The 13,882-nt window shown below is 51.4% G+C and overlaps 1 protein-coding gene across 2 annotated transcripts in view; it reads left to right on the top strand.

Annotated features, from left to right (window-relative positions):
• The window catches only part of POLR1A (RNA polymerase I subunit A), a 77,925-nt gene that overhangs the window by 16,663 nt on the left and 47,380 nt on the right, over positions 1-13,882 (top strand). Inside the window, exons 7-12 of one of the 2 annotated variants that reach the window (XM_082642176.1) lie at positions 454-540; positions 1,840-1,945; positions 2,201-2,339; positions 5,386-5,556; positions 5,691-5,813; positions 8,440-8,670. In XM_082642176.1, the coding sequence (XP_082498302.1) occupies positions 454-540; positions 1,840-1,945; positions 2,201-2,339; positions 5,386-5,556; positions 5,691-5,813; positions 8,440-8,670 (857 nt within the window). Of the gene's footprint in view, positions 1-453; positions 541-1,839; positions 1,946-2,200; positions 2,364-5,385; positions 5,557-5,690; positions 5,814-8,439; positions 8,671-13,882 lie in introns of both variants that reach the window. The other variant, XM_082642175.1, reaches the window with a different exon arrangement.

Raw genomic sequence — 13,882 nt, 5'->3', positions numbered from 1 at the left:
GTTAACAAAAAAAAAAAAAATTGATGGTGAGACTATAGGGCAAAAGCTATAGGGCAACATGCAGAAATGCTCACAAGATGACACTAAATGAGCAAAGTAGTACAAAATAAATCCACACCTGAGATTATAATGATCTAAAACTGTATAAACCAAAGGACCAGAAAAGAATATATAAAAGTGGTAATAGTGTTAACATGATGAAATCGTGGGTGATTTTTTTTCCCCTTTGACTCTACTTTTTTAGATTTCATACACTAGTTATATGGTTTTCATTACTTTAGAAATTAGATTAAAGGGGAAAAAATTCAGAGCAGAGAGTATGCTGTCCTAGAGATTGATTTTTGTGGTCAGATTGCAGGCTTGGCAGGGTGGGGAAAAGAATTGATAAATCCCATTAAGGAGGGAGTGCCTGTAATTAACTTACTGTGCTCTGATTCCCCTCTTCGGCTCCAGGAATTGAGGAAGATCAGATGGGAAAACGAGGATACTTGACACCCACCAGCGCTCAAGAACATCTCACGGCTCTTTGGAAGAATGAAGGTGCTGTACCAGCCTAAAGAAATGGCCCTTTGCTTTCCTGGACTCATTTGCCCTGCCTTTTTATTTTTATGTTTTCAAAATTGTGATTCTTGTAGATCTCTCCTGAAATCAAACAGTAGATTTGGGGCAGGCTTCAGCGTACGTTGTTGTTGATGCCTTATAGTGTGGGGAAGGCATGAACTTGACAGTTACTGTAACTGAGCCCGGTCATTAAATGACAGCTGCAGGTGGGCATCGCTTAATACAGTTTGACACATGTCTCGAAGGTTCAGTGTAACTCACTTTATTTTAAATGCCCATAAATAAAAGTTGGGTGTTTTTTTTTTAAGGATTCTATGGGAATCCCTTCTGTGAATCAAAAAATGAACTCTGTTTTTATTAAATTAGGATTCTCATACATTTTAATTCCCTACAAATAGGAAAGTCTTCCATTAGTGTTTGAATTCATAAGAAAAGCCCACATAGCTCACCCACCCTCTGAGAGTGTGTTCTGGAACACTGAATGTAACTGCTATGTAATGACAAGCACTTAAAAATGAAAATCTTGCTAAAGGGATAAGTGATGTCAGAAAAAAAATAGCATTCAAGTTAGTATGAGTGTTCTTGGCCCTGACATGTTTTATTCATTCTCTCTGTAGCTTTTTTTTGGGTTATCCGACACTTGAAACACAGCTTTGATCCATAGACGATCTTGGTAGCATCTATGTGGAGGGCTTTTTATTTTGTTTCCTTTTGTTGTTGTTATTATTTTTTTAATTGGGGTAGAGTTGCTTTACAGTGTTGTGTTAGTTTCTGCTGTACAATGAATTGAAACAGCTATATGTGTACGTATATCCCCTCCCTCTTGGACCTACCCCCCCATCCCACCCATCTTAAGAAGACTAACTTTTTTTATTTGATTTTTGTTTGTTTATTTCAAATACGTTTTCTTATAAATACCAAAGTAATAAGTGTGTGTGTGCATGCGTGCGTGTGAGTCTGATGATCCAGGAACGTAACCAGAAGCACGTGAAAGTTTTTGTTTCCCATCCTTGCCCATCTCAGCCCCTGGGCTAAGCACCGTCACCCCTGTAGCACCCATCTTTAAACCCATCATCTCCCCTGTGTGTAGGCTCACAGCACCCAAAGACTGGTTTTTTTGCTCATTAGTTTTTATAAAGACAAATGTGATCTTACTCTACATATTGTCCTACATTCTGGGATTGTTTTTTTTTTTCCACTCAGTAAAATTTCCGTGGTCATCCTTCCATGCTCTTACATATAGATTTAAATGATCGTTTTGGTTTATTTCAAACACAGGATTCTTTCTGAATTACCTTTTTCTGGGACTGGAAGACGTTGGCATGGAGTCCAGATTCAATCCCAGTATGTTCTTTCTGGATTTCTTGGTGGTGCCACCCTCAAGGTAATGCCCTTTCATTGGCTTTATTTCACCTTGCAGAGGTTTCTGGAACAATTGAATAATGACCTCTGGGAGAGGATGATGGAAGGGTCACGGGCCCTGAGAAGTAGCGCATCTGTTCCACTGCCAGGTGGCAGGTGGTAGGAGCATTTTCCTTTCCCTTCTTCCTGAGTGCGGTGGTGACGTAGGGGTGGGTGAGAGGCTGAGGCACACACCCTTCATGCTGAGCGTCCACTGATACCACGCGTCCTCCTACAGGTATCGCCCTGTCAGCCGCCTCGGGGACCAGATGTTCACCAACGGCCAGACGGTGAACCTGCAGGCTGTCATGAAGGACGTGGTTCTGATCCGAAAGCTTCTGGCCTTGATGGCCCAAGAACAGGAGCTGCCGAGTGAGGTGACAACACCCGCCGCAGATGAGGTCAGGGCCGCCCTGGAGCCGATGTCGTAGTTCTGACTCCCTACGCTCTGGGTCCTGGGAGATGCCTGTTAGCAGTTCTGTACAGCTGTGTGTGAGCCGTGGGTTTGGGAGGACCAGACAAGGTCTGGGGGAAAGCATGGGTCTGAGCGTGGCCCCAGCGATCACGCCTGGGGTGACCTTGGTTGAGTGGCTTTAACTTCTTGGTCTTGTCTCCACTATAAAATGCGTGTGGTCTGGGGTGGGATTTTAGACGTGGTGTGTTCTGGGCCACCTGTTCTCCCTGAAAGACTGGTCTGCTGCCCTCAGCTCTAAGAATGTCCCTCCTGGGTTATGGTACCAGAGCCCAAGCCACCCAGCTCCGGTTTTGGCTCAGGAAAGTCTCCAGCATTGGGGTCAGGAAGGCAGTGTTGTCATTTGTAGGAATTTCCCAGAATAGGACTGTCAGATTTGGGGCCTCAGCTTCCTCTCCAGTAAATGGCGGAGCTGAATTCAGTTTTCCTGTTTCAGCAGACATTACCCGAGCCCCTTCAGTGGGCCAGGTCCTCGGTGGGTATAAAGATGAGTCAGGTGCTCAGGAAGTTTGCTGAGATCACTGACCTCCTTCCCAGCTCTAAGATGCTCTCTGGATGTAAATAGGAAGGACCGTCTCAGCCTTGAGTACATAGTCAGGGCTTCCAGGCTCCCTTCCCCTGCTGGGACAGGCCTGTCACCAGGTGGCGCCACTGTCTGTCCCGGACACCCATGCTCTGGGTTACTCGGCCTTTCTGCTTGGGGTTTCTTTGGTTTTGCTTAAGTTTTCTGATCTGCTGGGGCAAATGTGCTTTTAAAAATCCTCAGTATTAGCGAAATCTGCCATCTGCAGGTCCTAGTTCAGTTTCAGAGAGAAGGCCTTAGGAGAGCCGGCTCCAGTGACCAGGGCTAAGGATTTTACGTTGACATCCCTTGAAACTAGGGCAGCCTTTTGTCCAAGAGAAAAAGCTAAATCTCTGCAGAAATGCACAGTATCCTCTCTGATTCCTGAGGTCCTTGCTACCTGAAGTCACAGCGCCCTCCTTCCATCTGATTAATAGGGTGTGTTGTTTCTTCCCACGCTTGCGCCCAACATCCCATTCCCGTGGCGGCCCTCTCACGAATCGTGAATGCCTTGTGTGGGTGGGCTAGCGCCGCTCCAGGCACTGAGCATATACAAGTGAGACAGGGTCGCACTCATTTCACAAGCAGTCACGTGGCCCTGAGTCAGGTGATGCCGTAAGAGGTGAGTTAGTCTGACAGGGCCTCTGTCATCCTGTAGGTGACCATCTCGCCCTGTGAGGCTCCTTCTGCCAGAACAGAAAATAGGCCTGTCCTCTCTGTAACGGAGAAGACCCTTCTGTTCCTCAGGATTGAGGACAAGCCCACTTTATCACTAATGGGTTCCAAGACATTCTCGTTTGCTGGGTCTTCCCCCACCCTCCGCTTTCCCTCCCCTCAGTGCTGGCAGCTTTCTTCTCTCATCTGACCCGCACTGGGACAAAGGACCGTATGTCTCTCTCCTGTGTCGTACCCAGCCCCCCATGAGACCAGACGGTGTCAGTAGGTGGTGCTCTAGGGCAGCTTACTGCCTTAAGGCCTGTCACCTGGGCAGGTGTGGGAGGAGAGGAAGAGGCCGAGCCAGGGACAGACATACTGAAAGGATTTGGTTACATATTTCACTGCGGGCTTCCCTGGTGGCGCAGGGGTTGAGAGTCCGCCTGCCGATGCAGGGGACGCGGGTTCGTGCCCCGGTCCGGGAAGATCCCACATGCCGCAGAGCGGCTGGGCCCGTGAGCCATGGCCGCTGAGCCTGCACGTCCGGAGCCTGTGCTCCGCAACGGGACAGGCCACAACAGTGAGAGGCCCGCGTACCGCAAAAAAAAAAAAAAAAAAATTTCACTGAGGCCTGGAGATCAGCCAGTAACTTGACATAGCCTTCATCTTAATTGATGGCACAGGAAATCATAAGGCAAACATTTTTCCTTTTAAGAAATTACTTCACCTGCATTTTTATGAGTGCTTTGGATTAAGTTTTTCCAAAACCATAAATAAAGCTGAAACTCCATATGAGATTCAGTTATCTCGCAGGATAACAGAGCTACATAAGAAGAGTATTGATACGGGAAGAATTTCTAGGGTTGCCTTAAGAGTTAGATACTAAGGGACTTCAGCTGCTGCTAGCACATACATCCATTACCTTCTTGGCTTGCACACTTTGAGGGAATACGCTACCGTGTTGGAGAAGCCCATGCAGCAAATAATTGAAGGTGGCTTCTGGCCAACAACCAACTAGAAACTGAGGCCCTTGGTCCAGTAGTCCTCAAGGAACTGAATCCTGCCAACAGCCGTGTCTGCTTAGAAGTGGGTCCTCCCCCAGTTGAATCTTTAGATGAGACCCTAGCCCTGGCTGACTCCTTTATTGTGGCCTGGGGGGAGACTTTGAAGCAGAGAACCCAGTTAAGCTGTGCCCAGATTTCTGACTCTCAGAAACTGTGAGATAATAATTGTGTGTCAATTTAAAAGGAAAGGAAGGAGACTTCTTAGAAATTTGAGTTCATTTTACTCCCAGAAAGATACGGGCTGGTAAATAGGTAGTGGGGCTGACGTTTTGTTGATGCATATGGACAAGAGAGATTTAGGAGCACTTTTGCCACTGATCTGTCAAGTTCAAAAGACATAAAGGTGGGCTTCCCTGGTGGCGCAGTGGTTGAGAGTCCGCCTGCCAATGCAGGGGACACGGGTTCGTGCCCCAGTCCGGGAAGATCCCACATGCCGCGGAGCGGCTGGGCCCGTGAGCCATGGCCACTGAGCCTGCGCGTCCGGAGCCTGTGCTCCGCAACGGGACAGGCCACAACAGTGAGAGGCCCGCGTACCACAAAAAAGAAGACATAAAGGCAAACTCCAGAGCTCATCATTTGTCAGAGCTCTAGTAAGAAAGAAAAATGGAACCAGGCCTGGCCTTTTGGAGGTTCTTCCATCACGCCTGTTCTCTTGGTTGTGTCTTGGCCAGGAAAAAGACCCTTCGATCGCTATGGACCGGTCCTTTTTGAGTCTACTTCCAGGCCAGTCCCTCACAGACAAACTTTACAACATTTGGATTCGCCTTCAGAGCCACGTCAATATTGTGTTTGATAGTGAGATGGACAAATTAATGATGGAAAAGTACCCCGGCATTAGACAGGTGAGCAGTGAGTTGGATCCGCATTGCTAGCCAAAGGGGTTAATTAGTAAACATGTTGTCTTGAAGGAAGAAAATGATAAACATACTTGATTTTTTTTTTTAAATGCTTTCTGTGGACTTTTTTCCCCATAAAGATCCTGGAGAAGAAGGATGGTTTATTCCGGAAGCACATGATGGGAAAGCGAGTCGACTATGCAGCCCGCTCAGTCATCTGCCCGGACATGTACATCAACACCAATGAAATTGGAATTCCCATGGTGTGTGCTGTCAGGTGGCGGATGGGAGTGGCGAGGAGGGCTGGGGAGAAGGCATGTGGCCGACTGCAGTGGCCTGGGTGGGGACAGCCTCTGCCTCTTCCCGGACGAGCTGTTCGGAGGGGACCCTGGGGCCCTGGGGTGGCGTTGCTCTCACTCCCTGCCAGGTGTCCAAATACCCTCTACCCACAAGGAAGACCCACCTCCCGGGCCGCCAGGGAGCAGATGGCAGGGTGCACATCCCTCTCGCCTAGCTTCTTCCTGCCTGCCTTGGCCTAATCTTTAAGCCTTCCTAGTGAGATTGAATACATGACAGAGATGAGGAGGAGGGAAGCGGGGGGCGGTCTCCGTCCCATGTACTTGCCGGCATCAGGAGTCAGGCCGCGGAGGAGCCCCAGAGAGCGGGCATCGGCCATCCTCCCAGATCTGCAGGGGTAGGCGGTTCGCCCCATCCACCCATTAGTGTTTCCTCGAGGAGCCAGCCTCCTTTTCTCACTCCCCCACCACGTCAAGCTGTGGTGCTCGTTAGCAGCGGCCCCTTAATCGGCTTCCTCCTTAATGGGCCTTGAGGTCAGTAATAGAAGATGGTTTACTTCCCTCCATGGAGAGGCTCCTTTCCTTGTGCACGGCCCCCCTGCCGCCCTCCGGGGAGGACCGGTGAGGAGCAGAGAGAAGAGCCCAGGTGTTCCGATGGCCTCCCACCTGCTGCCGCCTCCTCCCTCGGGCACACATGGGCTTCCTGGGCAAGGGCTCTTGTGGGAGGGGACAAGAGTCCGAGAACGCCCAGTCCGGTGCCCATGGCCTCCTGGGAACCCAGGGGTCTTTGCATCTGGAAGCTGGGTCGGGTGGCAGGGAAAAGGTATTGGGAGGTTCCTGAGTCCGAGGCCCTGGCAGGAGACCTCTTCGTTGCTCTCTTTGGACAGAGGGCAGGGGCTGCCCCTTTTGGCTTTGGCCTCATGGTGACTCCAGGGTCCCCGACTGTGGGAGGGACCTTTAGTGTTGCTCCTTTTCCCCCTTCCAAGATCCTCTCTTTCTTGGATCCGGGTCCGTTTGGTAATGGAAGGACTCTGAATTTCCCCTGCTGCCTGTCTCCAGCCTGCCCCAAGCCTCAGGGCCGTGGTGGCCGGGGGTATTTACTCGCAGGATAGCCGCGAGGAGCAGGGTGTGTGAACTGCCTCTTGGTCCCCTGTGGCCCGCCCTTCCCACCTAGCCTTGTGGACAGGTGTTAGCAGAAGCAGAAGAGGCCAAGTCTGGGACGTAAGCTAGAGACCCAGCAGGGGGCCACGCAGACTTAGCACGTCCCCTGTGAGGCTTACATTGCAGCAGTGGAGACACATCAACAGATACACAAGTATAGATCTGCCTCGACTTAGGATGGGGTTATATCCCCGTAAACCCCATCGTAAGTTGAAAATGCCGTGGGTCGAAAATGCATTTAATGGACCTAACCTACTGAACGGCATAGCTTAGGTCTAACCTACCTTAAATGCGCTCAGAACACTTGTGTTAGCCTACCGTTGGGCAAAATCATCTAATGCAAAGCCTATTTTATAACGAAGTGTTGAATATCTCTTGTTAAGTTATTGAATACTGTCCTGAAAGTGAACAACAGGACGGCTCTGAGTGTATGGGTTATTTACCCTCGTGATCACGGGGCTGACTGCCAGCTGCAGCTTCAGGAGAGTATCATACAATGTTTCAGTAGCCCAGGAAGAGACGTAAGTTCAAAATGGGGAGTACAGTTTCTACTGAACACGTGTTGCTTTTGCACCATTGTAAAGCCCCCCCAAGTCCTAAGTCGGGCACAGTCTGTACATATACACTCTGTCAGGCAGTGGTCAGTGCAGTGGCAGAAGTGGAGTGGGCCACGGGGCGGGGAGGGCCTCTCACACAGAGCCACTCACGTCGAGACCTGGCCAGCATTTAGCAAGTCCCTTTACCTGGGACTTCTCAGACTTGCTCATGTACTTATACGTGCCTTTTGAAGCATCAAAGGGTTTTAATATTCAGTAGCTCAGAACTCGCTTAACCAGGGAATTCATTTTTCTTGGAGTGTGGTGCAGGTCCAGTGTGTCACATGGAGCACTGAGTTTTCTCATGTATCAGGAGACCAAATCAGTTTCATCTCAGGCCAAGTAAAGAGATTTGGATGGCATGTCTGGGCTCAAGGCATGGGCCACCATCAATTAGAGATGGCTGCTGGAGGCGTGGGGGAAATGTTGGCGGGAGAAGATGGTACTTGAGGGCGGGTACCTGCCGTCTCTCTCAAGCTAGCGTTCCATGCTATTTTCTGTCTTTTGGGACTAAATGAGTGTATTGGCAGACCAGGAAATGGTGAAATTTTTAAATGGGTTAAAAAAATTTACTGTGTGAACTGCAACACTCAGATTACTCTCTTCGAGCAGACTCTGCTAGAAAAGGAGACCCAATCTCTTTCCTTAAGGGAGCGGGTCTGGAAAAATGTGGAAAAGACAGGGAGGATGCTGCTTTACTTGCTGAAGGATGACCTTGGCTCAGAGAGTACCTTTGCATCTTAGGGAAAAAGTAACACAGCCTGTTGAGTCGGATCTGGGGGTCCGTGTAACCTTTCTGCCCACCCTGAATTTTCACATCCACTCCTTGTTTCCAGGTGTTTGCCACAAAGCTGACCTACCCTCAGCCAGTCACCCCCTGGAACGTTCAGGAACTGAGGCAGGCGGTCATCAACGGCCCCAGTGTGCACCCAGGAGCCTCCATGGTCATCAACGAGGATGGTAGCCGCACGGCCCTGAGCGCCTCGAACCTAACCCAGCGGGAGGCCGTGGCCAAACAGCTCCTGACACCAGCCATGGGGGCACCTAAGCCCCAGGGGACAAAAATTGTGAGTAGGGCTTCCCTGGTGGCGCAGTGGTTGGGAGTCCACCTGCTGATGCGGGGGACGCGGGTTCGTGCCCCGGTCCGGGAGGATCCCGCGTGCCACGGAGCGGCTGGGCCCGTGAGCCATGGCCACTGAGCCTGCGCGTCCGGAGCCTGTGCTCCGCAGCGGGAGAGGCCACGGCAGTGGGAGGCCCACGTACCGGAAAAACAAAAAACAAAAACAAAACTTCATTTGGCCGTCCCATGTGTGCAGCGCAGTTCTGGGTACATGTCGGGGCTTGAAAAACACTCTTTAATTATAACTCCGTTGTGATTTGCTGCCCTTGAACAGGGCTGCTCAAAGGGTGGTCCTCAGAGCAGCAGCATCCCCGGGGCTAGTAGGAAACGCACATTCGTTCCTTCCCCTTTCCCTCCCCCCACCCCTGAATTAGTCTCTCTGGGAATGGAACCTAGGAATCTGTATATTAATAAGCTCTGCAGAGGGTTCCTCTGCATGCTAAAGTTTGAGCACTGCCCTAAAGGAAGGGAACATTCTGTGTCTGATAACTGACAACTGACAGGTGTCATCTGATACTTCACTCTCGGGGGACAGCTAGCTCTTGCCTGTAGTACTGTGTTAAGGGATCCTGAGGCTTTATCTGGGCTTCACCGGGAAGAGTTTATGATGGATTAGCAATGTCTGCTGAGGACAGATGGGTGGGTGACATCACTTGTGTCTGTGTCAGATAATAGCCATTCCTGCTGGGAGGGGTATAGCAAATAACGCCTAACCAGGCAACAGTGGCGGAAGTTGCTAGAGTGAAATGGGCTAGATTTGGGATTAATTTATGGTGACTGCCCAGAGTCAGGGGATGGCTGTGTCTCCCGCACCCACTTGCATGCTTGTTAGACCTCCTCTTGCCCTCTGACACATCCAGACCCAGTGGCCGACTAGGTCTTCTTTTTGGTGGGTTTGAGCTCTACAGAGGACCATTGGTCCTTGAAGGAACTTTGGTTGGAGGACAGAGGGGGAGAGGAAGCCTTGTCACGGTGACCATTGGTCCCCACTGCTCTTCACCGCGGCCTGTCCTCTTGCTTCCTCTCCATCTCACCGCTGTCCCGAGGTCAAGCAGTAGGAACAGGCCATGCGTTTTCTGGTTTGGTGGCAGGGGGCACATGCAGACACATCTAGTCACCTGTTTTGCTTTTTCTCTCGTGCATTAAGTGAGATTTGTGTTCAGGCTCACAGGATTATTCTGCCATTTTTAAGTGCCTAGTGTTTTGCTAGGAGCTGTGAGAAAGATGCAGGAGAAATCAAGGTGTGTTTTTCATAATTTATGGTGAAGCAAGGCAAACACTGGTAATCTTCGTACTAACTCAAGTCGAGCATGTGAAACAGTCTCACAGTAGGACATGTTGAGAAAAAAATTGAGAGAAGAGAGCAGAGTGGGGTCCGGTGGTGCCGTGCTGCACTCTGCCAGGCACCGTGCATGAGATCCTGCTGTCTTGGGGTGGACGGCCTGGTAGGGGCACCCCCAGGGAATGAGACCATAAATGTGTCACCGCTGCTGAGTGGCGTGGTGGACACAAGGGAACAGCGACGGGGGACGGTGACTTTACCCACATGAAGCTGGAGAAGAAAAGAGGGCTGTGGGCAGGGTGGGCGTGCCGGGCGAGTTTGGAGTCATCAGGAGGCAGCTGAGGGCCAGCCTGGGGGCTGCAGGGGAACCGAGGGTGAAAGCAGGGTATGTTTCAAGGGGACCTTGAAGTAGGGGAGGCTTGGCTGTAGGCTGGGTGTCAGGGCTGTAAAAGAGAGAAGGTGAGAAGGAAGCGTGGTTTCCAGTGCCCTGGAAGGAGGTGTGTCTGGGTCCTTCTGAACTGAGGTCATGGTGGAGAATCTAAGGGCTAGCTAGTCTCCCGTGAAAGGTAGAAATGTGGCACTTAGGTTAGGGGGCATAGAGTTAAGAAATGAAATTATCAGGAATTCCCTGCCAGTCCAGTGGTTAGGACGCCGAGCTTCTACTGCGAGGGGGCACGGGTTCCATCCCTGGTCGGGAAACTAAGATCCCACAAGTCACGTGGTGCAGTGAAAAAAAAAAAAAAGAAATGAAATTATCAGAGTTAAACTCTTTGAGCACAAAGTACAACAGAGAGAAGATGTGGGGGTGGGGGGGACCCGTGGAAGCGGGAGGCAGGTAGGGGAGGACGCCGAGGGAGAGAGGGCTCGCTCTCGGTATCTGCATCTGTCTCCCACCTGTGCTGGGGGGGTTCTTCCCGGTCAAGACCAGCCCCAGAGTGTCTTTGCATCTCCCAGAGGCACTTAGTAGGTGTTCGTGGAGTTAAATACGAAGTTTCAGAAGAGTGAGGAAACGGAAGGAAGATGCAGATTTGTCCACATGAAGGTCATGTGTGACCCAGGAGAGCCCTTTGAACAAAGTGCGGGGGGAACTGGGTTTCAGGGCCTTTGTGATGAGGCAGCGAAGCAGTAGCTTCATCCATGACTGGAGCAAAAGCAAAAGGATACGGGGGTTTCTGACATTAGTGGGGAGTGCGGATGGGCAGATGCGCAGGGGAGCTTCCTTCCCGTGGCCTTGTTACGTCTGTGGGGCTGGGGGTGGGCTTAGGAGAGGGCAGGTGGGCCTCACTGCACACTCAGGTCAGCTTGTGGGAAGCGACGGAAATGAGTTCTCAGCAGCCGGGAGACGGAGTGAGGTTGGCCCAGTCGCCTGTCGCCCAGCCTAGGTTCACATCCCGAGCGCACTGTCCCTGCCTTGTCTCCCAGCCCCACCTCTCGCGTCCCATCGATGGGGCCTCTTTCTCCCGTCAGGCCTTGAACTTGCCGTCCCTGGTCCTCCCTGACACTCCCCAGCCGTGGCCCACTCCTCCTTCTGCAAAGCCTTCGTTCCGCTAGGACAGGGGTCCACAGCCTTTTTCAGCCAAGGGCCAGATAGTAAATATCTTAGGCTTTGCGGGCCACACGGTCGCTGTTGCAGCTGCTCAGCCCCGCCTATGTAGCGTGAAAGCCGCCACGGCAGTACAAGGTGAATGGGCACGGCTGTGTTCCAAAAAACTCTAGTTGCAAAGCAGGTGGCCTGCAGTTTGCCACTTTTACAACATGAATAGGGTCCCCCCCACCGTGTGTCCCACCTCACCCCCCCCAACCCTCATTGCGTTATGTTGTCACTCCAGGTACCCCCATCTGTCTGACCTCGAGTTCCTAAACCCCGTGAGAACGGAGCAGGGTGTTCGGTCCTCCACTCACCCCAGCACCCAGCATGTAGGAGGCACTTGGGAAACCCCTGTGGACTGGATGGGTCCAGGATGAGGTGCAGGAGGCTCTGAGGTGTGAGGGCCACATTTGACCTGAGGATGTGGCCCTGGGGCAAAGACAGGAAGGGAACTTATGAAACAAAAGTGGTCCTTATATTGGGACCTATATTGGGTCTAAAGGTGATTATCTTTAGTTTCCAAAAATCTCAGTGATGCCGTATGTAATGTTTATATATGTAGTCAGATACGTGTGCATTTACAATTCATTTGTAATTTGTAAAGTAATTTTTTGGTTAATGTGTTCCATATAGATCAGGACCTGGGCCAGAGGGCCGGGTGACGTGACCGGGAGGGACAGACCCAGGTCCAGGAAAGGACAAACTGCAGGTTAGATGAGGAGGGGGAGGGGTGAGTGGAAGAAGCCATTTCCCCTGGGAGGGGTGAAGTCTCTGCCGCTTCTCCTGGGCCTTGTAAATGGAGTCGGAAGTGGCCAGGACGGCCAAGCCTCATTTCCCGCCCCAGCAGTCAGCCAGGAGCAGCCCTTTGTCTCTGGCTCTGCCCCTGGGAACTCTGACCCAGGCACTGGGGCACACTAATTTTTGCTGCGGTATTTATTTAGAGACAAGAGAAAGGAAGGGCCTCAGGTTTGGGTTGGCGAGGGGAGCGCCCTGTGCTCCAGGGCTTCTGTTTGGATTGGCTGGTGCCTGCTGGCCAGGCCTGCGAGCCTTCCCAGCTGTGGGGTTTGCTCACGCTGGAGGATGTCTTGAATTTTCGAGACTCACATCCGAGGTGAGCCCGGGGTTTGGGACCCAAGCCACAGGTCCCGGCAGTTTCCTCCTTGAGAAGCTAAAGAAATAGACCTTGGAAGTCAGTTCAGGCTCCGTGAGGTGCCCTAGGCAGCCACTCATGGGAATCCTCAGAATCCAGGTCTCCTTGGAAACACGGACATGGGGGTGGGGGGAGGACGGGTTTGTTTTTTGGGGTTTTTTTGCGGTACGCGGGCCTCTCACTGTTGTGGCCTCTCCCGTTGCGGAGCACAGGCTCTGGACGCACAGGCTCAGCGGCCATGGCTCACGGGCCCTGCCGCTCTGCGGCATGTGGGATCTTCCTGGACTGGGGCACGAACCCGTGTCCCCTGCATCGGCAGGCGGACTCTCAACCACTGTGCCACCAGGGAAGCCCGGGATGACGGGTTTGAATTCCTTGGGGAGCAGAAAGACTGCCTCCCCGCTAGCTGCTTTTAGGACTGCCTTTTAGACTTTGAGGGGTTTGCTCCCTGCTTCTCTGAGTTGGAGGACACCTTCAGCCCAGCCGAACAGGGATGCAGGGAGGTGGGTGGGGAGCATCTCTTGTTGACCTCTAGCCTCTTTCTGTAGCCAGCTTTCTGATGCAACTTCATAATGTGGACGACATAAGAAGAAACCAGACTTGGAGTAATTTGTTTCCCCCCAACCAGTTGTCTGCTGGATAATTTAGGGGGGGACTTGGGGTTGGGGGAGGCCTCACTGAGTCTCCATAATTCCCCTGGGCTGCTAAGGGCAGCCTGCAGAATGATTGGGGTAGCAGTTGCCTCATTCATTTGTTTTTTTATTTTTATTTTATTATTTTTTAGATTTTTTTGGCCGCGCCACAAGGCTTATGGGGTCTTAGTTCCCCGACCAGGGCTTGAACCAAGACCCCCACAGTGAGAGCGTGGAGTCCTAACCACTGGACCACCACCAGGGAATTCCCATGTATTTGTGTTTTAAAGTGGCATCTCTGTTCATCATTTGGAAAGCCCAGTGATTAATATAGCGTAAGATTAAGGGCCGTATACTAAAGTCAGCTTTGTGGGAGGAGGTGTTCTGTCAGGAGGACGTGACCAGTGGCATATTGATGTTGGTAAGGAACAAAAAAGCGTGAGCGCTGGTTGTCTTTAAGGAGTAAAGTTACTTGTGGTTTTCATTCTCTTCTTTAAGTTTGTATTT

This window comes from Mesoplodon mirus (genome assembly GCF_964341445.2).
Source record: "Mesoplodon mirus genome assembly, chromosome: 14".
Taxonomy (NCBI): Eukaryota; Metazoa; Chordata; class Mammalia; order Artiodactyla; family Ziphiidae; genus Mesoplodon; species Mesoplodon mirus.
The sequence above is the reverse complement of the archived record's forward strand: the minus strand, read 5'-3'. Positions and strand labels throughout refer to the sequence as shown.